Here is a 25,110-nt window from a genome sequence, read left to right as displayed (position 1 = left end):
ATTTAGATGCTAAAAGAGTTTTTAAAATCTGAGCCTAAAAGGAGAAAGCATTTCCTTGATAAATATGAAACTATAAACATGAGCAGTGTGTAAAGCTTACAGGTTGGACTCTTTCTTGAATATGATCCTCTCTGGAAGAAAGTGGACTTTAGCTGGAGGAAACCTGTGGCTCACCAAGCCAGTTAATGGAGATTCTCAGAAGAGATATCTCCAATTGGCAATGCTTCCTGCAGAACACCCAAATCCCCCCCATTCCTCTCCAGCCCTACCTTGCAGCATTAGTTCTGGCCAAATCCAGACCCTGCTCACAAACTCTGTGTGGCACCTGGCAAGGGGGAAAACTGTTCACTGGAGTGGTGACTGAAACGCAGCCAGACTTTAACAGGGCGGGTAACAGCAACTGAAACCCAGCCAGACTTAAGCAACAGGACAAGTGACACTCTTGCCAAGTGACAGAACCCTGTGGGTTCCCAGCTGTCCCTCCCTCTCCCCGCCTCAGCCAACCCATCTCTTCCCCTCAACAAAAGCAACAAGAGCAGTGGACTATTACATTTGTGACCAACTTTCTGACTTCTGCAAGCATTTATTTATGCTATTGCAAAGTGGGGTTTAGTTGGCTAGTGGTTTTTGTTTCAGATTCCCACTCTATTATCTTGTGGGTTTAGGAACGTTTCAGCTTCTCTCCTCTATCACCTGTTCTGTCAGTGAAGAAGCAATGAAGTCACAGCAAGTTTCAACCCACTGGCCAGAAGTTGTCCTTGTGTGCTTTTCCCCAATTCCTAGGACAAGCTGAAGAGCTTTTATATGAAATGGAGACCCAGCCATCTGATTACAGCTGGCTTGGGATGGGACCTAAGGACCAGGAAAAGCAGCAAAAAAAAGTAAGTGTGCTGGAAATGGTTTCTGAAGGACTGTCAGCAATTTGTTTTGAGGCTTTCTTGAAGCATTACCATGCTGAGTTCTGTCGTTGTGTGTCTGAAGAGTAACTTCAGCTCTCTGTAGATCCGCACCCTGACTTTTGCCTGGAAGACTCCCACATCTCCTAAAGACCCCTACCAAGAAAATGCATGAGCAGCTTCTCATTTCCCTCTGGCCAGATTTCACAAGGTGTTTTGGAGACATCTAATAAGCCCCAGCCAGAGATTCTCAAACTCACTTGTGCCCCAAGCCAGTGATTTTATAGGCACTTTTTGTCAGACTCCAACCTACCTGTAGTGCTGCAGTTGTGATTCCAGCTGCTGGATGTGTATTTGCAGATGTGGCACCTCGTTAGCTCTCACTTCCAGCTCCTTCACTTTGCCAAGACTGTTCAGGACAGCCTGTCTGGCCTCTTCCACCTTCCTCCTCATCTCTGCCTGCTCCCTCTTCAGGTGACGGTTGCAATCTTCCAGGCTGACCAGAGCTTCCTGAGAGCTCTCCAGCTCCTTCTCCAGCTCCTGACTGAACCTGATGGCTTCTTCAACCTGCCCATCCCTGGAGCTCCGGATGAGCTCCATTTCCTCCAGGACACTTTGGAGGTACTTGGACTGGGAGTGCTTCTGTGTTAACGCTCTCTTCCTCCCTGTGAAGCAGGATCCTTCTTCTCTATGGCTGGCACGGCTCTTCCGCAGTCCCACCTGTAATGACCAGGAGCACAAAGCAGGGAGAAATTGATGGGGTTTACTGAAGACTGAAAGTGGCTGGACTGCGCTTTGTTTTTGTTTTGTTTTGTTTTGTTTTTTTTTAATCACATAGAGTTGATCAGCAACTAAAGCTACTTGACCTCTGCCAGATACAGAGACAAGAAAACAATCTCTGGAAAGTATTTTTTAATACCTAGCTATGCATTTAATTTTCAAACTACACACTATCATGTTATTGCACAAGTTTCTGTATAGCTTTAATATCATTACTGTGGTGTCTACTCAGGAGTTAAGTAGTCTTCTGAAAAAGATATTTCCAATGAAGTTGTGTTCATGAGAAAAGAGCAGGGAGCAGCTGGGGGTGTTCTGGAGCTCTCCTCTTTGTCGTTTTCATTCTTCCTGGGACCTCTGACTGGTGACTTGGTGATGGAGAAGGAAGACTCGCTCACCATATGATGATCGACAAGTCTCGTCTTTATTCCCGAATCACCGATTATTATACACCCTTTAATTAGCTCATGCATAGTGCAAAATCCCAGCTCACCATTGGCTAACTAGCTATCAGCTAACTACGCGCTGTTTTTGGTATAACTATCACCACTTTCCCAGGCTATCCCGCTCCACCACCTGTGTCTGTGCATTACTTCATCCGTGGGCCAAGGACACAGTTTAATTAGAATGGCAACTCCCCTCATTTTCTATCTTGGTCAAATTAATCTCACTGTGAGCTTTAGCTCGGAGCCAGCTTGTTACAAAGCTCTCAACATTTCCCCCGTTTTCTTTTTGGGCTAGAAGTGTTGTTTTCCAAGCCTTTTCTATCGTCTGACTCACCATTCTTTGTATGCAATTAAGCAAGCATGGTAATACAAGCATTAACAATACTATCACACCTAATATCCCTATAGCATACATGATCATTGTTCTCAGCCAAGGGCCCAGTCCCAGGCTCTTTAACCATCCTTCTAATCCCAATCCATCATCCTCTTTCAGGGCGTGTAACCCTTTCTGGAGCTCTTTAATTTTTGCATGTATTGATACAGAATGATCCGATAAATTCATACAACACATACCCTCAAATTCCTCACAACCATGGCCTTGAGCTAATAATAAGAAATCGATTGCTGCTCTATTTTGCAATACTGCGTGATTTACACTTTGTACATCTTGAGACAGCATGTCCAATACCTGGGAGGTGGCGTTCAGTTCGTCTTTGGCCCAGCAGCCTAATTGCTTGGCCAAATTCATGGCCTTATTCGCTGCCCCTCCAGGTGAAACTGTGGCTACTACTACCTGTTTCAGCTCGCTCCAGAATGCGGGTTGCCCTATTTGGCAGTCCCTCTGGAGCGAAAAGAAGAGGACTTAAGTTGCTTGATGCAGTCGTCTAGTGCCTCCTCAACTCCACAGTTTTTTTAATCGGTCCAACAGTGGATGTCTGTGTGAGGGGCACAAGCTTTCGACAGCGCGAAGCTTTTATGTGAGTACGTACTTTCTTTTCTACTCGCTCACACAAGGTCTTAAGTTGCCAAGTAACATATGTCAAAATAATTTGCTCCAGGGCTTCATATAAGCCTAACGATCCTCCCAAATCAAGCCCTGTAAAATCCCTTAGTGCTCGCTGCCACGAGTTCTGCAAGTTCCAGGAGAATCGGCAGCTTGGGCACCAGTTCTGCCGAACGGTCGATTGCTCCAACCAAAACACCTTATTACAGCCTCCACAGTCTAGCGCGATCCATGCAGCACATTTATTGTCCCCACAGTCCAAGCATGGCTGTGATGCAATCATTTCAATTTTCAGTCTCACAGTTCTCTGTTGCTGTAGCGGTGGAGAGAGCCACTCCAATACCCTGAGCTCCCCTGTTTTCTTTTCAAGCTGAGACAGGGCACCTGTTAAAACACAAACAAATCCCACGTCCCTGCAGGACTGAAGAATCTTCTCAAAATCTTGGAGGTGAAAAATGGGTCCTGGTTTCATTTTGCAATGTTACATAAAGAAATGTTAAAATAAAATAATTAGGAATTAATTTAGATAATATACACAATCAACAACACATACAAAATCAAAAAATTACTAAACACTATAACACTGAACTCTTATCCCAGAGTCTGCGACAGCTGACAAACCTTAAAATGACAGAGAATTGGAGAAATCATGTCCGGATTCATGTTTCTCCAAATCACCTCTGAAAATGGCTCAGCCGTCATAGATGGTCAAATTGCCAAGTCAAAAGGACTTGAATACATTTTGATGCAGAAAACATCTGGGTTGATTGTCAGTCACTCCATCCAAATAGAGCTAGAGCTTGGCCAGAGCCCAAACTCTAATTGGTGAGTGTCACTTAACACATTTTTTAAACAGGGCTTTTAAAAACAACTGTTATAAACAAGAAACCTTAGGGTTACAAACCAGTTCAAACCAGCAAATAATTGAATCCTTCTGAAGTTTCTGTCAAGACAGAGATTTTCCAAACACAGCAAACTTCTTGAATTCTCTGCTGGAGTATTCCTGTAATAATAATTAAATGAACTACAAAACTGGCAATTTGGATAAAAACCTTCAGAAACATCTAAATAGTTAGGAAATAAAAAGACAGGATCCTGAAGAGACACGTGTCTTGCAGGTGATCACACACAAAAAAATAGAAAAACACATGAAAGGAAAACACATAAAAGGAAAACACATGAAAGTCGGCTGCAAATGTTACAATATACTAACAACAATTTTCATCACAAAAATCTGAAAACTCCCTAACAAGAAGTGCTTGAAGGGGTTAAGACAACCTTTTCAAAGTATTCATTTAGTATTAACAACAATCACCATTTATCAGCATTACCTACAAAAACTAAAAATAACAAAGATTATAAACTTAGTATCAATAATTCTTAAAACTTTGAATCTTGGATAGATATTTTAAAACAAAACTGAAAAAGATGACAGATAATTTTAAACACAAATAATTTCACTTAAAATAAGGATAGTACAAAACAATTAGCACATTTACATCCATTTATCTAATGCCATCTCTTAATGAATAGAAGAGAGCAAAGACCATAAAGACCATAGTATACAGAAATATTACAGTTTAAATCCTCTCACATGTAGTCCAAACAGAAACTAGGAAGTTTACTTAGACTCTGCCCCCCTAAAAGGTTGTTCTCACCTCAGGCAAGGGAAAGGTAATAAAGTCATCAAACTTAAAGCCATCAAACCCAAATACTCAATCACTTTTAGAAAAGCAAACACATTTACAAAAAACCTGGTAAACAAACTGTAAAATCTATGGAACAGTTGGGTGAAATGCCCCGTATAACATCTGGATGAAGCACTGTGTGAATTTTCAGAAGTTTTCTATCCTGATCTTGAAGGAAAAAATTCCTGACCTGTTTTTTCTTAGACACTTGTTTGAATTGCTGCGATGGGCTGGCTGCTGTGGTTGCTAGGCAGCTGTGACAGGGCGGTGCCCTGAGGAATGTCTGCCCGCGCCCGTCTCCTGCCTGCTCCGGCAGAGCCTCAGTCTGCGCTATCCTGGGGGTGCGGAAAGGAACGCTCTCGCCCGGACCCGCGCAGTCCCGATCTCCTTTGGGCTCCGCTCTGCCTGGATTTCCGCTCGGGCTGGTTCCCCCTGGCTCTGCGCCAGCACCCGCAGCCAGCGGGAGCACGTCCCACACCGCTGGTGCTTTTGTGCGCTTGCAAAAAGTGAAAAAGCTCTCCTAGCTCCAGCTTTCGGGTTTTGCGTTACTGGTGCACGTCCGCCGCTGCTACGATTGGCACTGCGCTTATCGCTGTCGCGTCTCGCTTTGGCCAGCTTGGCCCTGGCCGGCACTTCCCTCACAATCTGTGTGCTTTCCCCACGGACAGCTGCCGTGTGGGTTTTTGTCACCGTGCGCGCCACTGGACCCGCGGTGCACGTAACCACCGCCGGCACCGAGCACGCTGCCTCCGCAGCGCTCGGTCCACTCTGCCGCCGCACTGCTGGGACCGCCGCTACCATACGCGTTTTCGCCGCCGTGTCTGCCCCAGGCTCTCCCGCGGTGCGCGTAACCGGCCTCCTGGTCCCGAACTTACGCCACTCTGTTAACTCATGTAGTGCACAAGGATCTTGAGAAACTCCTTGTGCACAACCGGAAGCTAACAACTGTGGGAGCTCTTTCTGCAAGTCTATGTCCCTAATCTGCTGCTTTTTTTAAAAAGCAAATAAATAAATCATATGCTGCTTGCCTTTCCATTTCTAATCAGCGCTGTTGCAAGGCTTACAGGCTTCGGGAGCACGTAGGCTGAGACTGTCTGTACAGCTCCCAGGGCCGCAAACTCGCAGTGGTTCGTTTGCCGTCCCCCCCCTTGCTTCAGAAGGACCCGCTCCTAGTTCCCCATCCGTGGCAGCCGTGTCCGTCCGTAGTCGTCTTACGGGCCGACGTCGGGGTCAGGCATTTGATGGAGAAGGAAGACTCGCTCACCATATGATGATCGACAAGTCTCGTCTTTATTCCCGAATCACCGATTATTATACACCCTTTAATTAGCTCATGCATAGTGCAAAATCCCAGCTCACCATTGGCTAACTAGCTATCAGCTAACTACGCGCTGTTTTTGGTATAACTATCACCACTTTCCCAGGCTATCCCGCTCCACCACCTGTGTCTGTGCATTACTTCATCCGTGGGCCAAGGACACAGTTTAATTAGAATGGCAACTCCCCTCATTTTCTATCTTGGTCAAATTAATCTCACTGTGAGCTTTAGCTCGGAGCCAGCTTGTTACAAAGCTCTCAACAACTTGGTGTTTGCTGCTGATTTCCTTTCCTATTTTCAGATGAAAATGGTAGAAGTGCTGACCTGCCTTGCTGGACATTGTGAAGACAACAGTCATCTACTGCAAGTGGAAGTGTCACAGGTGGAGCAGAGTTCTGTGAGTGCTGTGTTAGTATCAAATCACACCTGGCCAGACCTGCCAGAACAATGGCTCCATGCTGCCCTTCCCTGCTCTGCCTGTTCCACGCTATTTCATGCCAGCGGAATTTAACTGCTGTTAAGTGCGTATGTGTGTCAGTCGTGCCAGAACAGCAGAACCAGCAGAAACCAGCCCTGGAATAATGGGGCTCTGCAGAGGAGCCCCAGACTATTCATCAGCCTACCTGCAGAACTGGCTCCAACTCTGGACTCTCGTGACCACACTCTGAAGAAAACAGCCTTCTAGTATTTCTCATAGGCACTTCTGGCTGAGACACTGCTTGTACTTGTGCAGGTAGCAATCCAAAAGTTCTTTCTCGCCTCAGGAAAAACCCTGCAGCGGTGCACACCCAGCATATGGTATTGGCACATCTTGACTGCACGTGTAGTAGAAGAAGCAGCAGCATTGTACGCGTGGGTCTGTAAAGCTGAACTCCCCTACACTTCTAACAGAGTGCTCATCACAACGATATTTAATGGTACGCCGGTGCCATACATTTCTCCTTAAAGCCTCCCCATAACTAAACTTTGCTAAAAAGTTACTGCCGAGGATGAACGAGCAACTTGGGTCTCAGTCTGGCAGTGGAGGGGTTATAAACGCTGACCGTCCGAGAGCAGCATCTCTCCTGAAGCCCTCGGGGCCAGCCGAGCCTCCCCGGGAGGCCGGTGCAGAAGCAGCCCGGACTCACCTGCAGCGCCAGGCACCACGCATCGCTGCTCTGCAGGGCGGCGCGCATGTCCTCCACCAGCTCCCGCAGGCTGCCGTTCTCCTCCTCCAGCTTGGCGAGGCGGTCCTTGGCCTGTGTTGTATTGTGCTTTTTGTTTTATTAGTAGGTTTATGGTTTGATTTGTGGTTTGGTGGTTTTCCTTGGTGCTGTTTTCTTTGTCTCCACCTTTTCCCAGTTACTTTGTCGGCTAGATTCTAGTTTCTATTTCTCCAAACTTTAGCTGTTTTTTGAAACCGTTTTTCCTCCCTTGGAAGTTTATTGGTTCACTATTGTTATCCCCGCCTAGGTTTTTACTCCCAACTCTCCTGATTTGTTGAAAGTTACACCTTTCCCTGACCTTCCCCCACATATAAGTCTTTGTTTGCCCCTTAATCAGGGTCCCAGGAGAGGAACAGGGGAAGTTTACCATCAAATAAAGTTTCCCTGGGACCCGTGTGTGCTGCCTGTGTTTCATATTGCGCCGAAACAATTGACAGCTGGGATTCAATGGAGCTCCAGGGGGAACCTGCCGATCCCCTCTCTCTTGTCGGGGAAAGACAAGCGGCAGGCCTGCTCCAGCGCCACGATCTCCTCGTAGCACTCTCGGGAGCAGGGCTCCGGCGGCCGCCGCTCAGCGCTGCCTGCGGCTCCGCTGCCGGCGGGGTCGGCGCGGCGGCGGCGGGGACTGCGCAGGCGGATCTGGGTCTCGATGTGCTCGCTCTCCCGGCTCAGCGGCAGCCGCGGCCCCGCGCGGCTGCTGAAGTGGCCACAGAGCCGCGCGTGGAACTGGCGGAAGGTGAGCTCGGCCGAGAGCCCGTCCCACAGCCCCGTGCACTCCTCGGGCTCTGCCGCCTCCTCCAGCCCCAGCACCTGGCACAGCGTGTGGAAGTCCTCGCCGGGGATGCGGCCCGCCCCGGCGCAGTCCAGGTGGTGGAAGATCTCCTGCAGGTACTGGTCCAGGCCAGTGGCCAGCACAACGATCTCGTTCTCCACGCCGCGGTCCAGCCTGTAGTGGTAGGCGAGGGCGCTGACCAGCCACTGCATGCGCCGGGCCGGCTGCCCGTAGGGGTCCCAGCCCTCAGGCGGCTCCATCGCGCCCGCCCGGCCCGCGGCGCTGCCCGAGCATCCCGAGCGCCTGGCTCGCCCTGCAGCCAAGCCGCGTCCGCCTTTGTCCGGCACAAAAAGGGATTCCGGCACAGCGGCCAGGTGCCACCCTGCTCCGCTTGTCTGCCAAGCCTGCGCCCCAAGTGTGCTGCTCCTTTCTTAACTCATTTCTCCCTTCTGCTTTCTCTTTAACACAAGCGGCACAACAACATCGCACAATCCGCTTTGACAAGCAGCGCTTGTGAACGAGTGAGTGGTGCTTGCACTAAATTAAAAGCCCAACATGCGTGAAAGCTGAGCTTCTGTTCGCTCAGACCTCCTTACCTGTGTAGATGACGTGACTTTATGGTGTTGCTGTGTGGGTTTTAAGAGGTCTGGGATAGAGGTGAGGAAGCGTTAAACTCCTTCAAAGGAGCTGCCCAAAGCAGTGCCTTCAGTCCCTCTTTGCCTGGGGAGTAGGACCAGTGCTGTTGAACGCAGGCAGCAGCACGAGCAGGGCTCCTGCACCAGCAGGGACATGCCACGAGCCAGCAGGGACCGTGGCACCAGAGGGGACCGTGGCACCAGCCGTGCCCAAGGTCTGAACGGGGTGGCAAAGTCAGGTGCTGCTAACAGGCTGCATTAACAGCCCAGGCAAGGCGTGGTGAGCATCCACCAGTACTTTGGGAGCCATCCAAGGAGTCCTATCAAGAGCAAATTGTTCTAATATTCTCTAGGACAAAAAAGGAGCAAACCAATCTGGCTGATATGTGAGGAAAGAGAATTCAAGTTCATTTAAAGCACTGCTCAGTTCAGGGCTGACTTTCTTTTGAGTGAACTGATGCTAAGAAATATTTTCTCACATATGGTGGGGCTTCTATGCCAACATGCTTTGATGAGAAATTTCTGACCACATTTCTTTTGGTCTTTAAGATAAGTCAAGAACCTGCGTAGCTTTGTTGAGGAATGGAGAACTGTTTGTAGCTCAGGAAGAGGCTAACATTTTAGCACAGGAGGAAGGTAAGGCAAAGGTTTAGAAGCTTTCCCCTCCTGGAGGGACACACTTTGAGAGGAGTCTGTGAGGAGAAGTCCTCTCAGCCACTGCCAGGGCTGTCTGCCTCCTCTGCAGGCTCAGGATTCTGGGAGTTCCACGAGCCTCAGCTGCCAGTGAATTTTCCTCTGAATATTTCTTGTTGTGCAGTACACAGGGAGTGTACTATATTTTGTGTTAGATTTCCTTCTGGGCTTTGAGTTGAATCTCACTAATTGTGCTGATTTTTACATCCAGATGAACTTTCTATGGATAGGAAGGAAAAGGGAAGAAGTACCATGGAAAATTAATTGCTCAAAATGTGAGTGGCCCAACCACATTAAAAAGTAAATCTAAACTGAAGTATTTTTCATTTTTTTCCCCCGGTAGGTGGGGCAAAACATGCAGTGCAAATAAAGTCTATAAGAGATGCAACAAGCTGCCAAGTGTATGACAATCAAAGTGGCAAATGAGGAGACAGGGTATGGGAAGAATCTTCAGCCCTTCCTGTTGAAGATCCAAGAGTATGAAAACAGACTCTGGTTATTGCTCATAGGTAACATGTGTTATTTGTAAAGGAGAGCAGGTGCCCCAAGCTGTTGGTGGCCCAAGCCCTGCCATGGCTGGCCCAGTTCCAGTCCTAGCTGGACCAGGGCGGTGGGCTGGGGAGGGGAGGAGGTGGGGGGATCTCGGGAGACTTCTGCTTCACGGCCGGGATGGGGGGCCGTGGGGGAGGCACGGAGGGCTGGTAGTCTGCTTTCTTGGGCAGCTGCTGCTGCTGCAGAGGCCATGTCTGATAGTTGCAAAACTCGAAGCTCTCTGGGCTCCCTGGGGGCCAAGGAGAGTCACACCTTCTCGGCTGGGATGCTGGAGCTGCGGCAGCGCGACTGCAGAGAGAGGAGGAGGCTGAGGCCCTGGCTGCCAGTGGCACACAGGGACCCTCGTGCACAGCAGGGCCCAGAGCTGGCACGGCTCCCCAGCACAGCTGGAGCTGCTGGCACAGCTGGGCCCAGCTGGACAGCTGCCCCTCAAGGCCCCGGCCAGCAGGGCACGGCTCTGGGCAGGGTCCCTGGCCAGGAGGGGGCCCCAGAGCGCCTCTGCCTTTCAAGGGCAACCTTGGCCCTGCTCTTTCTCCTCCCCACCTCCCTCTGCCTCTGCCCCGTGCCCCTGGGGCTGCTCTTGGCCAGGCAGCCTCAGTGGGAGCCAGCACTGGCTGCTGCCCCAGCAGGGCCCCCAGGACAAGGCCCAGCAACAGAGAGGCCACTGGAAGCACTGGACAGCAGCAGAAGCCTCAGCAGAGTTATTTGGAGAACCATGGACTGGCCACAACTCCACTGCAGACTCTCTGGGAATGTTCCTTCACTCTGAGCAGCATTTAAAGAAGCTGGAGGCGAGAGATCAGCAACAACTTACTGTTTCTTTTCCTTCCACCACCGGAACCCAGCATAGCACAGCACCATGGAAAGTGGCACTGTGAACAGTGTCACCACCGTGCCTATCATGCAGGACCTGCGCACGTCCTGAGGGCAGACAATTCTTCGGTTGTTCTGTGGATTCTGGGCATTTGTGTCTGACTTGCCAAGAACTTCTGTGGGAGCAATGGGGAGCGTGAGCCCGTGCTGTGCTGCACTGCTGAGCTGGCAGCACGGTGGATACGGGCAGGACGTTCTCTGTTTCCCCCAGAGCTGGGGCCTGCAGGCACCTTGCCGGCCCTTGGCACAGGCTGTGCCAGCCAACAAAGCCCAGCAGGCCGGGAGGAGAGCCCGGGGGCAGCGCAGGGCCAAAGCCATCCCTGAGCAGCCACTGCCACCCCTGGCCCTCCCGGCCCCGTGACAGCTCCCCCAGCCCCAGGGGACAGGCTCAGGCCCTGTCAGGACCCAGCGCAGCCCCTGCTCACTCGGGAGCCAGGGCTGGCTCTGGCCCCGGGCTGGCGGCAGGGCTCCCGCTCGGGGCTGCTCCTGTGCCTTGGGCCTCTGGGCACTCAGGGCCAGCTCTGCAGCAGCTGCAGCGCCAGGGACGTTGCTGCAGCAGTCCCGTTTCCCCGGGACTCTGAACCAGCTCCAGAGGCCTGGAAGCCATGGGCAGGCCCTGGGGGAAGAGCTGCTGCCACACAGCCCTGCCCAGGGCTGAGCCCAGTACAGCAATTACCTCCTATGCCTTTGCCCATGTCTGGCAACTCCTCCTTTCCTCCATCAGGGACTGACACAGAGCCATTGCTTCCAGTATGATGTGGCGCCATCTGCACGGACTTTTGCTCCATTGCTGTGGAAAGGAAAAAGTACAGCTGGACCAGATGGAACCATTCAGCATTGCGGAGGGTGGCATCATCAGGAATCAGTACTTGTGAAGTCATGGATAATGCTCAGGAAGATGGCCAGGTTGTTAGGTCTGGGCCAGGGCCCTCCCTCCTCCATGGAGCTGCCCCTCCACATGTGCTCAGAGACTGGGAAATTGCAAGGGATCTCAGGGTGGGCATGGCCCATGGTGCAGTTTGGGTTGCCTGCCAGCAGATGCCAAATGCCTTCCTGCAGGGGCTGGGCAGAAGCTGCAGCCAAGCCAGGCTGGGAAACAGCCCTGCAGGACGTGAAAGCAGCAGCGGGGCAGTGAGGCTGCCATGGATTCCTTCCCGCTGTGTTTCCAAAGCCCCCGGCTTCTGAGACACAGGGGTAGGCTGAGGGAAATGCACCCACCACGGCGTCTCTCCAGGTCACTCAGCATCTCATCCAGATGTTTGGCTGCTTCTAATTTCTTCTTGCCTGCCATCTCTTCCTTCTTCATTGCAGGAGGACCTTAATGGAAAATTGCTCCATTTCTCTTTCAGGCCTGAGTGGCAGTGAGGGCACCTGGGTGATTGATGCCCTCCAAGGCACTCCCTCAGCTCTGCCTTCCACTCAGGAGCAGCGGCAGGGGGAACATGTGCCTGCAGTGGCCCCACACTGGGATGGAAGGAGCCCCTTGCAGGGCAGTCTTGGCAGAAAGGACTCCCTGGAGCGGCCAGCAGCTCTAAACCCAGCCATGGGCAGGGCCAGGGCTTGGCAGTGGCAGCAGGAGCAGCTCAGGCTCCCCGGGGCTGGCAAAGGAGCTGCCAAAGGCTCAGCTCCGGGGCTCAGCCCTGGGCCCGGCCCCTTCCCTCTCTGCTCTTCTCCCTGGCTGCACAGAGCACACGGAAGGACACACTGGCATTGCACACAGGAGGAAGATGGACAGCTAAATGCTCCTTCCTCCCACAGATTGCAATCCTGTGAGATGACTCATGGTTCGAGAAAGGAGCATAGCCAGATTTCCAGATACTTTAAATCAAGAGATTATGTTAAGGGAAATGGCACATGAGGGAGCTCTTGCCACTTGGACACCAATTATTTTGTCAGGAAAGACACATGAAGAACTTGCCTCCACCATGCTCTGGAGTCTTCCAACTGTTATGCACTAGCTTTTCCATATAAGCCATGTCACGATCCCAATCTAGAAGGGAGCAAAGATCAGAAAATTTCCATGGTGTGCTGGGATTCCCCTCTCCCTTAAAGAACTGGGCACTGCAAGGGGGTCCAGTAAGGCCTTGGCTGCCAGATGTCAATGGACAAGGCCAAAGCTGCACAGGGGCCTGGGGAGCTCTGGACTGGCTCTGGCCACTCTCCACCCTCTTTGCAGGCCCTGTGCAACATCCCTGGAGTGGTGGCTGGAGCAGCCCCAGGCCCGTGGCAGCTCTGTCCCTGCCACAGAGGAAAACCTCTTTAAAGCCCTAGGCAAAACCATCCCCAGCGCTTCCCAGGGAGCAGGGAGCGCTGTTGCGGGAAAGGGCAGCCAGGCAGCCGGCTCACCTGCTCGCCACACTTGGAGTGGAGCCGCCTGTGCAGCCCAGGCAGTCAGGGCCTCGGCCAGGAGCAGCAGGAGTAGGAGTCGCAGAGCAAGGGCCATGGTGCCTTGCCCTCTGCCAGTCCCACAGCTCTTGCTGCCACCACTGTCCTGACACCACTGTGCCAATGTCAGCACCACTGCTGCCACCGCTGCTGCTGCCGCAACAGTTGTGCTCCAGGACTGACTGCTGGCTCCTTGTGCTGCTGTGCAACCGCGGGGCTCTGGGACCTCTGTGATCTCAGAGCCTGCTTGTGACCTCATGGCCAGGGTGGAGCTGTGTGGAGTCGGTTCTGCTTTCTTCGGAAGGGAGCTCATCCTGCCCAGCTGCTCTGCCCAAGGGCTGTGACACAGTCCCAGCTCAGCTGATCTCACAGGTTGGGACATGAAGGGATGGAGAGCAGCTCTGCCGAGAAGGACTTGGGGGTACTGCTAGATGAGAGGTTGGACATGAGCCAGCCATGTGCATCCAAGGGAGAGTGCCCAGCAGGTTGAAGGAGGTGACTCCCCACTCTGCTCTGGTGGGACCCCACCTGGAGTACTGTGGAAGAGGTTTTACAGTGACCTCTGTGAGCCATCGAGAAGTTAGGTAGGAGGATCCATGTTTACAACTAAAATAATTTTCTAGTAATTTTCTATGTCATTGATCATAGAAACCAAGAAAGAAAGGATAAATAAGAGAAACCTGCAACTCCCTATTCCAATGAGCATTTTGCTTGTCTCTTGTGACCAATGAGTAAAGTATAAACTTAAGAGCTTTGTAAAAATGCAGAAAAAGCATGCAGGCTAGAATAAAAACAGGGTTTGAAGTCTTCTGGAAATGGACTGTGTTGCTTTGTAGTGTCTCGGTCTCTACCACGACAGAGTACTGCATCCTGCTCTGGGTCCCCAAGACAGGAAGGACATGGACCTGTTGGATCAAATCCAGAGGAGGGACAAAATGCTCTGAGGGCTGGAGCCCTTCTGCTTTGGAGACAGGCTGGGAGAGCTGGCAGTGTTCAGCCTGGAAGAGAGAAGACTCCAGGGACACCTGATTGCTGCCTTTCAGGGCCTTCTGGGGGCTTGTAAAGAGATGGGACAGAATTTTAACAGAGCCTTTCATGACCAGACCGAGGGGGAATGGTTTTAATCTAAAAGATGGTCAATTCAGACTAGATGAAAGAAACACATTTTTTACACTGTTTGTTATGAAAACCTGGCACAGGTTGCCCAGAGAGGTGGACATCCATCCCTGCAGACATTCAAGCTCCTGCTCTGAGCAACCTGACCTAGTTCAAGGTGTCCCTGCTCACTCCAGGCCATTGGGACTAGATGGCCTTTAAATGTCCCTTCCTACCCAAGCCATTCTGTGCTCCTGTGCACCATCAAAGCAGTGCTGCATTAGTGCTGGGCTGATTATGCTGGCACCTGTATTTTGGTACTTGTGCCATTTAGCAATTGGCCACGAGAGGATTGATGGGCTGGGCAGTGAAGTCTGCAAATAACACACAGTGTGCTCAAGGAGAAACAGGAGAGGAACAGGGCTTCCAGTTCAGATAAATGCCAGCATTTTGCTGCCCATTCCTGGTTAGAGAAATAAAGGAATGTCCTGAAGATTCCTTCATGTGGGTGCATTATTGGCCATATCAGTACTTGTGTTCTGTAAAACAGGTAAGGTGTTACAGCTTCTTGCCCCATTTATCCCTGGATAAACCCCAAATACTGCATTGCTCCTTGTATACTTTCTTCCAAGTCAGGGCAAATTTTGTTCATTACTGAGTGGGACATATTCATCTGTTCACAAGCAAATTCCTCTTGCCACTCACACAACGGCAAGACTGCTTTGTTGATTTGCTCTAATCAGACTGTAATTAAGGCCTACCTCTCACTAGAATTAAAGCTGATGCATTGGGAGGCAAAGTGTTGAGTCATTTCTCCTGGAGTCTGGCACTGTAGAGAGTTGTTCTGTAAGTAAATGACATTTGAAGATAGGTGTAATCTACCATACTTCTGGCATACTAGAAGTGAGAAAACAGCTTTTGAAACAGGATTTTATCCTTTCTTCCTCCTCCTCCTCCCAGGAATTTTAATCGCTGAGGTCTAAGCTCTTCAGCTGCCTCACAAACATTGTTTTAATTCAGGCAGGTATCCATGCATTGAGCCACAAATCAGGACCGTGGTGTGAACCTTGAAGCAATGTAGGTTTATAGCACTGAAAATAGTAACCCATTACCCAGGTTAAGCCAAGCATTTCCCAAATAACTCCACATGTCCTCAGAGATGTTTCAAAAGGGATCACTGTTATAGGTGGGAGTGGGAAGAAAGAGTGTCCTCAAAATTAAAAATACAGCTTTCTGAGATCTTTATATTTCTATAAAAAGAGAGTCCAAATTGTTCTTCTACGGAACATTAACTATGAAGTGAATGACAGATTGTCAAAATAATTCCTTGGGGAACCAAAAAAAAACATAAATAAAAACAAGTTTACATGTAGATAATAAGTAAACCATCATGCTGAGGAAAAACCCAGACCTGCAAAAACTAAAATGAATTAGGCTGTATCGTCTGTCTCAATACAAAAAAAACCAAATACTGAAAAGAATCAGAGATCCTCAAGGGCATTACTAAATATAGAAACTTCCAGGTACTGGGAAAAATGAAGGAAACTGTAGTGTGCAATTCACAGATGTAACCTCGAATTTATTGGTGGATTTGTTGCAAAATTTCTGAGAGCAGAGTGGAAAAGCATATAGGCTGATCAGACCACGTGTGGGCATTTACAGCAGTCTGAGGGATTTACAACTGGAGGGAGGAAAAGCAGCACACAATTCCTGGGACAATCTCTTTGCTGGCTGTGGACTTTTTGACAGTCTGTCCCCTGGGGCTGGGGGAGCTGTCACGGGGCAGGGAGGGCCAGGGGTGGCAGTGGCTGCTCAGGGATGGCTTTGGCCCCTGTCCCTGGCAGCAGCCACTGCCCAAGCAGCTGCGCTGCCCCCAGGCTCTCCTCCCGGCCTGCTGGGCTTTGTTGGCTGGCGCAGCCTGTGCCAAGGGCCGGCAAGGTGCCTGCAGGCCCCAGCTCTGGGGGAAACAGAGAACGTCCTGCCCGTATCCACCGTGCTGCCAGCTCAGCAGTGCAGCACAGCACGGGCTCACGCTCCCCATCACTCCCACAGATGCAGCCGGCACCACAACACGTGTTCCCGATGCCCAAAAGGGCCTCAGAATGGGTTGCTGTTGGGGAACCCTTTATTTCCATGTGATAAGGGCAAGTTGGGCCATTTGTTTCTGCCAGGAAATAATTTGGAAGTGCTCAACTGAACCTTGAATCAGAGCTTCCCCACTGCAGTTCATGTCTTTGATTGTAATTCAGTCCTAACAGACAGTTTTATAAACCCCTCCCCTTATTTTGTATTGTTATAGCATATTTTATTACTAATGGGTTGGTCCTTTCCCACTGTGTTGTTGGTTTTGCCCCACTCGTCCATCTCTCCAAAGACCTGCCCTTTTGTTCACTGTTCCTCCTCCCATTGCATGTCAGTCCCTCTCCAAGCCTGCCCCTTGCTCTAGAGACTTCCCTATCAATTTTGTATCCTTCGGAACCCCGTTCTTCCCCTCCCCTGTAATCCCCAATTGGTTTAAACCTTGTATTCCCCGCCTGGTGTTCCACCCTCAGTTTCTCCCAATTGGCTAAAGATTGGATCCTCCCCTGGGACCCTGCCAAGTTTGTAGGTTGGTGTATGCCTTTAGTGCAGTGTTGGCCTGCCCCTGATGGTCTGTAGAATAATCACCTTTGGAAAACATAGAGCAGACCTCACCCCGTTCCTTGTCCCTACCCTCAGGGCAGTCCTACCCCCAAGGCAGTCCACCTGTGCTGTAGAGCAGCTGTGCCCTGCAGCCACAGCCCAGATTCGACAGTTTTCTGGGGGCGGCCCAGTGCCACTGTGGGTGTGGGCAGCTAGTGGGGCTGAAGAAATGGGGCAACACAGCACTTCCCAAATCAGCTCTTCTGCTGCAATAAAGAGATGGAGCTGTGACCCAGTGTCCTGGTGGTAGCAGCAGCAAAGCCCACCCGGCAGCAGCAGTGGCTGAGCTCCATGCCCAGGAGCAGCCATGGGTGGCCATGGTGTGGGCAGGCAGGAGCCAGGCAGGGGCTGCTGTGCCCAGCGGCGGGGCCCCGAGGGGATGGGGGAGCCCATGCTGAGCGTCCCTGGGCTGAGGGCACATTTCCTTCTGTGGGATCATCTGGGCCTGTTCTTCCTCCAGGGGCATGCCCAGGAAAAGAGGGAAACCACCTAGAAAGTGCTTGCCTTGAGATCAATGGAATGAGGCTGGACTCTGAAGGAAGTCCTTCATAGCCTGAGGGGTGAGCTCAGAGCCCGACAGAGACTGAACCTGTGGCACTCCCAGATCTCTTATGAGCAGAGAGGCCATTTGCCCCCAAGCCTCATCTGTTCCCCCAGGGACACATGGTGAGCACACACAGAAGGTGGCTCAGCCCTGTTGCTGCTCCCTGAGTGTTATGTTTGGCTCCCTCTAAAGGCACACAGCAGCTTTGGATCATCTCTGTGCTGTGCAAGGGGCTGGGGGCCCCCAAAAATTGTGCAGGGAATTTATTGTATGTGGAAAGGTGTGCAGGGGCCGAGGGACACCTGTAAATTGAGCAGGGTTCTGGGGTCTCCTGTGAGGCACACAGGGGGATTTTAGGGTGGCGGAGGATACCCATAAGATGTGCAGTGGGTTTGGGTGTCCCCTAAAGTGTGCAGCTCCCCTGATGGCCTGTGTTGCATTACTTTTGTAAGCTATGGCATCAAGACCTCCACTTTTGAAATAGGGGTCAAAGGCCAGCACAGCGCACAGCACGGACTTGGTGGGAGCGGGGCAGGGCTGGGGCTGCCTGCAATAGTGGGAATGGCCAACGTGAGATGAATTTTGGATGTGACATTGCTTTGGCATGTAGAACCATGAAATGTCTCACGTGTCCAATATTGTATAGCTCGCTTCTTGTGAAAAAGAGCTAGATTGCACATAGCTACCAGCAGGGACACACTCTCTTTGCTGGAAGGGCACCTCTTGAGATCCATTCCCACAAAAACCTGCCCCGGCCATGAGGTCACAGCACGGCTCTGGGGTCACAGCAGGCTGAGGACACAGCAGGCCCTGAGGTCACAGAGGTGCCAGAGGTGCCAGAGCCCCGTGGTTGCACAGCAGCACAAGGACCCAGCAGTCAGTCCCTGAGCACAACTGTTGCGGCAGCAGCGGCGGTGGCAGCAGCGGTGCTGACATTGGGACAGCGGTGTCGGGACAGCGGTGGCAGCAAGAGCTGTGGGACTGGCAGAGGGCAAGGCACCATGGCCCTTGCTCTGCGCCTCCTACTCCTGCTGCTCCTGGCCGTGGCCCTGCCTGCCAGGGCTGCCCAGGCTGCTCCGCTGCAAGCGCTGCTGCGCTGCGAGCAGGTGAGCCGGCAGCCTGGCTGCCCTTTCCCGGGACAGCGCTCCCTGCTCCCCGGGAAGCGCTGGGGATGGTTTTGCCCAGGGCTTTGGGGAGGGTTTCCTCTGTGGGAGGGAGAGAGCCCCCACGGGCCCTGGACAGCTCCAGCCACCCTTCCAGGGATGTTGCACAGCGCCTGCAAAGAGGGTGGAGAGTGACCAGAGCCAGTCCAGAGTTCCCCAGGCCCCTGTGCAGCTTTGGCCTTGTCCACTGACATCTGGCAGCCAAGACCTTACCCGACCCCCTTGCAGTGCCCAGTTCCCTAAAGCAGAGGGGGATCCCAGCACACCATGGAAATGGGTTCTGATCTGATCTGTGCTCCCCTCTAGACGAGCATGCTAGGAAGGCTTCTCCAGCAGCTTGGCTCCATGAAGACTTCCAGCCTCTTAAGCCTCCTGAAGGTATGTTGTCAATGTTCCTAAAAGAATAATCATTGACAGCCTGGTAGGCACCAGGTGACAGGAGCTCCTGTGGCTGTTGAGTTACAGGTGTGTCTGCAGCAAAGACTTTTCAGGCTCCTTTCCTGGTTGCTGCACACAAGCCCCACTCCCATGGCAGGGGTGAGTAGTGTGTGCCTGCTGACCCCATAGGCTGAGCCCTGGTTCTGTGGGATCCTTCCCGGGGAAAATGCAAATACTTCTCTTAAGGTCCTCCAAGAGGGAGGAACAAACCTATAGGAGACAGGAAGTCCCTGGAGGCATCCAAACACATGAATAGGGTCCTGAGTGATGTGGACAGGCAGCGTGGTGGGTGCATTTCCCTCATGCTTCCCCTGGGACTCATCACCCGCGGGCTTTGGCTGCACATCTGGACACTTCGTGCCCGGCACAGTGGGAAGGGATCCATGGCAGCCTCGCTGCCCCGCTGCTGCTTTCACGCCCTGCAGGGCTGTTTCCCAGCCTGGCCTGGCTGCAGCTTCTGCCCAGCTTCTGCAGGAAGGCATTTGGCATCAGCTGACTGGCTGCCCAACCTGCACCATGGGCCATGCCCACCCTGAGATCCCTTGCAACTTCCCGGTCACAGGGCATTTCCAGAGGGGTGGTGATTTGGAGGAGGGAGGGCCCTGGTCCCGCTCCAAAGCTTGAATGACTTCCTGAACCTTATTAATATCTTCAACTAGCATTGCCTCCTGAAGATGCCACCTTCCCATTGGGGAACAGCCCCACCTGATTCATCTGTCCCTTTTCCTTTCTACAGAGATGGAAGCAAAGCCTGTGGTGAAGATTGAGTTTCCCGGAGGAAGCAGTGGCTCATTGGCAGCCTCTGCTGCAGGAAGGGAGGCCATGCCAGGCACAGGCCCAGGAGGTAATTGCTGTGCCTCTGAGCCTGAGCCCTGCTGAGGCTTCAGCTGCCCTCTCTGCTGCCTGGCAGTGCAGGCACAGCCCCGACAAGACTGGCACAGCCCAGGGGAATTATCCCGAACAGGCTCAGGGCACTCGGGTACTGAGCAGTCCTGCTGGGGTCCCTGCGTGGGAAACACTTCCTGAAACCTGGGAGCGACTGCACGGAGTGCGCATGGTGGGGAAAGGACAGAGGGGGAGAGCAAGGCTCCAGTGTGTCCTGAGAGAGCCTGGATATGTGCCCTTGGGCTGCGGAAGCTGTCCCAGCAGAAGGAGCGACGGAGGTTGGGAGGGACACTTGTGGCACTGCCTGCTGCAGTTTCCCCCAAGGATTTAGTGCGGATTTCCTCTGTGGGAGGGAGAGAGCCCCCACGGGCTCTGGGCTCCTCCAGCCACCACTCCAGAGATGTTGCACAGGGCCTGCAAAGAGGGTGGAGAGTGACCAGAGCCAGTCCAGAGCTCCCCATGCCCCTGTGCAGCTTTGGCCTTGTCCATTGATATCTGGCTCCCACGGCCTTACCCGACCCCCTTGCAGTGCCCAGTTCCCTAAAGCAGAGGGGGATCCCAGCACACCATGGAAATGGGTCTGATCAGATCTGTGCTCCCCTCTAGACGAGCATGCTAGGAAGGCTTCTCCAGCAGCTTGGCTCCATGAAGACTTCCAGCCTCTTAAGCCTCCTGAAGGTATGTTGTCAATGTTCCTAAAAGAATAATCATTGACAGCCTGGTAGGCACCAGGTGACAGGAGCTCCTGTGGCTGTTGAGTTACAGGTGTGTCTGCAAGAAAGTCTTTTCAGGCTCCTTTCCTGGTTGCTGCACACAAGCCCCACTCCCATGGCAGGGGTGAGTAGTGTGTGCCTGCTGACCCCACAGGCTCCGCCCTTGTTCTGTGGGATCCATTCACCTGAAATGCAAATACTTCTCTTAAGGTCCTCCGAGAAGGAGGAACAAACCTATAGGAGACAGGAAGTCCCTGGAGGCATCCAAACACATGGATAGGGTCCTGAGTGAGGTGGACAGGCAGCGTGGTGGGTGCATTTCCCTCATGCTTCCCCTGGGACTCAGCAGCCGGGGGCTTTGGCTGCACATCTGGACACTTCGTGCCCGGCACAGCAGGAAGGGATCCATGGCAGCCTCGCTGCCCCGCTGCTGCTTTCATGCCCTGCAGGGCTGTTTCCCAGCCTGGCCTGGCTGCAGCTTCTGCCCAGCCTCTGCAGGAAGGCATTTGGCATCAGCTGACAGGCAGCCCAAACTGCACCATGGGCCATGCCCACCCTGACATCCCCTGCAATTTCCCAGTCTCTAAGCACATCTGGAGGGGCAGCTCCTTGGAGGAGGGAGGGCCCTGGAGCGGCCCCAATAACCTGGTCTTTCTCCTGAATCTTGTCCATTACTGAGACAAGCATTGCCTCCTGAAGATGCCACATTCCCATTGGTGAACAGCCTCACCTGATGGAGCATTCCCTTCTCCTTTCTGCAGAGATGGAAGGAGAGCCTGTGCTGAAGGCAGCATTTCCCAGAGGAAGCAGTGGCTCCATGCCAGCCTCTGCTGCAGGAAGGGAGGCGCTGCCAGGCACAGGCCCAGGAGGTAATTGCTGTGCCTCTGGGCCTGAGCCCTGCTGAGGCTTGAGCTGCCCTCTCTGCTGTCTGGCAGTGCGGGCACACAGCATTACCTGACCCCCTTGCAGTGCTCGGTTCCCTATACAAGGGGATCCCAGCACAGCATGGAACAGTTCCCATCTGTGCTCCTTTCTAGACTGGGAACGTGACTTCCGTCATTTGTTAAAGCACAGTTTAAGGATCTTGGAGCTTGGTGGTGGTAGGTTATCAGCAACCCTTTGCTAACAGAGCAATCACTATCCAAGTGTAATCATTGTCCAGAGTAATATTCCTTTGTGATTTCCCTTAAGATCCTCCAAAGTTTGATGGATTCTGGAAATCCTGGCCTCCAAATTTGTACTCTTGTACCCAACAATGATCTCACAGGATTGCTGCCCGTGGGAGGAAGGAGCATTTAGCTGTCCATCTTCCTCCCGTGGGCAATGCCAGTGTGTCCTTCCATGTGCTCTGTGCAGCCAGGGAGAAGAGCGGAGAGGGAAGGGGCCGGGCCCAGGGCTGTGCCCCGGGGCTGAGCCTTTGGCAACTCCTTTGCCAGCCCCAGGGAGCCTGAGCTGCTCCTGCTGCCACTGCCAAGCCCTGGCCCTGCCCATGGCTGGCTTTAGAGCTGCTGGCAGCTCCAGGGAGTCCTTTCTGCCCTGACTGCCCTGCAAGGGGCTCCTTCCATCCCAGTGTGGGGCCACTGCAGGCACAAGGTCCCCCTGCTCCTGAGTGGGAGGCAGAGCTGAGGGAGTGCCTTGGAGGGCACCAAGAACCCAGGTGCCCTCATTGCCACTTGGGCCTGAAGGAGAACCTTCAGCAGGGTCAAAGGAACTGTTCTGTCCTGCCTTTCTTTGCAGATGACCCTGATGATGATCCTGATGATGAAGATGAGCCTGTTGACAAAGATGATCCTGTGGACGAAGACTATCCTGTGAATGGAGACGATCTGGATTCCCAACGCATACCCATTACTGAGCCTCTGGGAGATGCTGAGGGTAGGTCAAGGCCTTTCCCCTGGGAGAGCTGCCAGCTCAGAGCCCAAAGCTGGGCCAGGGGGGCATCGCTGCAGGTGCCAGCACAGAACGATGCACGTGTGTGCCCTCACCCTGCGCGATCCCCTCACCGCTCCTGCGGCTCAGTGGTGCCCGTGCAGATCAGCAGAGATGGCAGAAGCTTCTGTGGCTGTTGTATTACAGATGTGTCTGCAGGGAGGACTTTGGTGGATGTTGCACGCAGGCCCAGCTCCCATGGCAGGGGTGAGTAGCGTGTGCCTGCTGACCCCACAGGCTGAGCCCTCGTTTTGTGGGATCCATTCCTGGGAAACAGAAATATTTCTCTTAAGGTCCTCCAAGAAGGAAGAAGAAACCTATAGGAGCTAGTACATCCCTGGAGGAATCCAAACATCTGGAAAAACTCCTGAGTGGTGTGGACAGCCAGCGTGGTGGGTGCATTTCCCTCAGCCTTCCCCTGGGACTCAGCAGCCGGGGGCATTGGCTGCACATCTGGACACGCCATGGCAGGCACAGTGGGAAGGCATCCATGCATCACAGGCCATGCACACCCTAAGATCCCCTGCAATTTCCCAGTCTCTGAGCACATCTGGAGGGGCCGCTCTGTGCAGGAGGGAGGGCCCTGGAGCAGCTCCAAAACGCTGGCCATTTTCCTTCTCCTTATCCATGTCTTCAACAAGTGTTGCCTGGAGCAGAATGGCACAGCACAGAGGAATTACGGTGTGCAGGCTCAGGGGTTCGGGTATTGAGCAGGCCTGTGCCAAAGGGCAGCAAGGTGCCTGCAGGCCCCAGCTCTGGGGGAAACAGAGAACATCCTGCCCGTAACCACAGTGCTGCCAGCTCAGCAGTGCAGCACAGCACGGGCTCACGCTCCCCATTGCTCCCACAGATGCAGCCAGCACCTCAACACATTCTGACATCATCTGGAAAAGCATGAGAAGAGTTTTCTGCTGGGGAACACCTTGTTTGATTAAGTTGATGGCCATTGTGGCTGGTGCGGCACTGTGCCTGATGATGTGCTGTGCAGCAATCTGGTATTGCTGGACGAGAAAATGGTGAGTGTTTTGCGATTCTCTGCCTCAAACAGCTTCCTTTAAATGCTGCTCATAGTCAGGGAACATTCCCAGAGAGTCTCCAGTGGAGCTGTGGCCAGTCCATGATTCTACAAATAGCTCTGCGGAGCTTCCATTGGCCTCTCAATTGCTGGGCCTTGTCCTTGGGGCCCGCTGGGGCAGCAGCCAGTGCTGGCTCCCACTGAGGCTGCCTGGCCAAGAGCAGCCCCAGGGGCACGGGGCAGAGGCAGAGGGAGGTGGGGAGGAGAAAGAGCAGGGCCGAGGTTGCCCTTGAAAGGCAGAGGCGCTCTGGGACCCACTCCTGGCCAGGGACCCTGCCCAGAGCCGTGCCCTGCTGGCCGGGGCCTTGAGGGGCAGCTGTCCAGCTGGGCCCAGCTGTGCCAGCAGCTCCAGCCGTGCTGGGGAGCCTTGCCAGCTCTGGGCCCTGCTGTGCAGGAGGGTCCCTGTGTGCCACTGGCAGCTGGGGCCTCAGCCTGCTCCTCTCTCCACAGGTGCTCCTGTGCATCTTCAGAAAATGATCCTAAAAATAGAGACAACGACAACTTGACAATTTATCCCAGCTCTTCACTTCTGCCCCTATCTGCCCTGCCGTGGCTGCACCACCATAATGAAGGCATCCCCAAATCCACCCCTCCTCAACGAGACCCTCTGCCCCGGAGTCCCCTGGTCCTGTTCCCCGGCCAGGACTGAAGGTGGGCAGCCCTTGTCTGGCAGGGCAGGGCTTGGCCCCTATTTTATGTTTAAATAAAGAAATAGAGTTTTCACAGCTATGTCCATGTGGTAGCACCAGCAAAGCCCCCCCGCACCAGCACTGACTGAGCTCCATGCCCAGGAGCAGCCGTGGATGGCCACGGTGTGGGCAGGCAGGAGCCAGGCAGGGGCTGCTGTGCCCAGTGCAGGGCCCCGAGGGGAAGGGGGAGCCCATGCTGAGCGTCCCTGGGCTGAGGGCAAATTTCCTTCCGGGGGATCATCTGGGCCTGGACCTGAAGAGGCACAAAGGGATATTTTGGGGTCCCTGCAGAGGCGTGCAGGGATCCCTCATGAGGCACAAAGGAGTATTGATGGCCTCTCCTAAGGTGTGCAGGGATCCCTCATGCGGTGGGCAGTAGGGTTAAATTTGAGGGGGTTTTTTACTCTTCTCAGCACAGCACAGGGACACTTGGCCGAGGTTTTGCCAAGCTGGGAGAAAGCCTCTTGCAAAGGCTTGGGCCCAGCCTGTGGGCACAGCGGGCGGGCGCAGCCCATCCCCTGGGCCAGTCCGGGCTGCTCAGGCCGGGCCGGGCCGGGCCAGGCTCGGGCCCCGGCAGGGAAGGGCCGCGGCCCTGGGCTCTGCTGAGGCTGCTGAGCTCCGGCCTGCCCTGTGCTGCAGCCCAACACATTGACA

The 25,110-nt window shown here is 53.1% G+C and overlaps 2 protein-coding genes across 2 annotated transcripts; both read right to left on the bottom strand.

Annotated features, from left to right (window-relative positions):
* Window positions 1-479: 479 nt before the first annotated feature.
* On the bottom strand, window positions 480-8,380 carry LOC135307586 (EF-hand and coiled-coil domain-containing protein 1-like). The gene is made up of 3 exons (XM_064431996.1): window positions 7,844-8,380; window positions 7,256-7,366; window positions 480-1,616 (listed from the first exon to the last, which is right to left on the bottom strand). Exons 1-3 carry the CDS (start codon window positions 8,363-8,365, stop codon window positions 1,206-1,208), a joined length of 1,044 nt encoding a protein of 347 aa, XP_064288066.1. The 5' UTR covers window positions 8,366-8,380; the 3' UTR covers window positions 480-1,205.
* Window positions 8,381-10,026: 1,646 nt separating this feature from the next.
* Window positions 10,027-13,368, bottom strand: LOC135308318 (uncharacterized). The gene is made up of 6 exons (XM_064433258.1): window positions 13,205-13,368; window positions 12,777-12,848; window positions 12,077-12,175; window positions 11,535-11,648; window positions 10,800-10,974; window positions 10,027-10,273 (listed from the first exon to the last, which is right to left on the bottom strand). The coding sequence occupies exons 1-6, from the start codon at window positions 13,299-13,301 to the stop codon at window positions 10,027-10,029; spliced, it is 804 nt and encodes a 267-aa protein (XP_064289328.1). The 5' UTR covers window positions 13,302-13,368.
* Window positions 13,369-25,110: the final 11,742 nt, after the last annotated feature.

The sequence above is a fragment of the Passer domesticus genome, chromosome 9 (assembly GCF_036417665.1).
Source record: "Passer domesticus isolate bPasDom1 chromosome 9, bPasDom1.hap1, whole genome shotgun sequence".
NCBI classification, from domain to species: domain Eukaryota; kingdom Metazoa; phylum Chordata; class Aves; order Passeriformes; family Passeridae; genus Passer; species Passer domesticus.
This window is presented reverse-complemented; position numbering and strand designations above follow the sequence as displayed.

Coding starts and splice junctions, on each gene's coding strand:
- LOC135307586 (XM_064431996.1), bottom strand. CDS start 8,365: ATGGAGCCGCCTGAGGGCTGGGACCCCTACGGGCAGCCGGCCCGGCGC. Junction 7,367..7,843: donor AGATCGTGGCGCTGGAGCAG/GCCTGCCGCTTG, acceptor AATACAACACAG/GCCAAGGACCGCCTCGCCAA. Junction 1,617..7,255: donor CGTGGTGCCTGGCGCTGCAG/GTGAGTCCGGGC, acceptor TGGTCATTACAG/GTGGGACTGCGGAAGAGCCG.
- LOC135308318 (XM_064433258.1), bottom strand. CDS start 13,301: ATGGCCCTTGCTCTGCGACTCCTACTCCTGCTGCTCCTGGCCGAGGCC. Junction 12,176..12,776: donor GACTCCAGAGCATGGTGGAG/GCAAGTTCTTCA, acceptor TTTTCCATTAAG/GTCCTCCTGCAATGAAGAAG. Junction 10,975..11,534: donor CATGGGCAAAGGCATAGGAG/GTAATTGCTGTA, acceptor TTGCTCCCACAG/AAGTTCTTGGCAAGTCAGAC.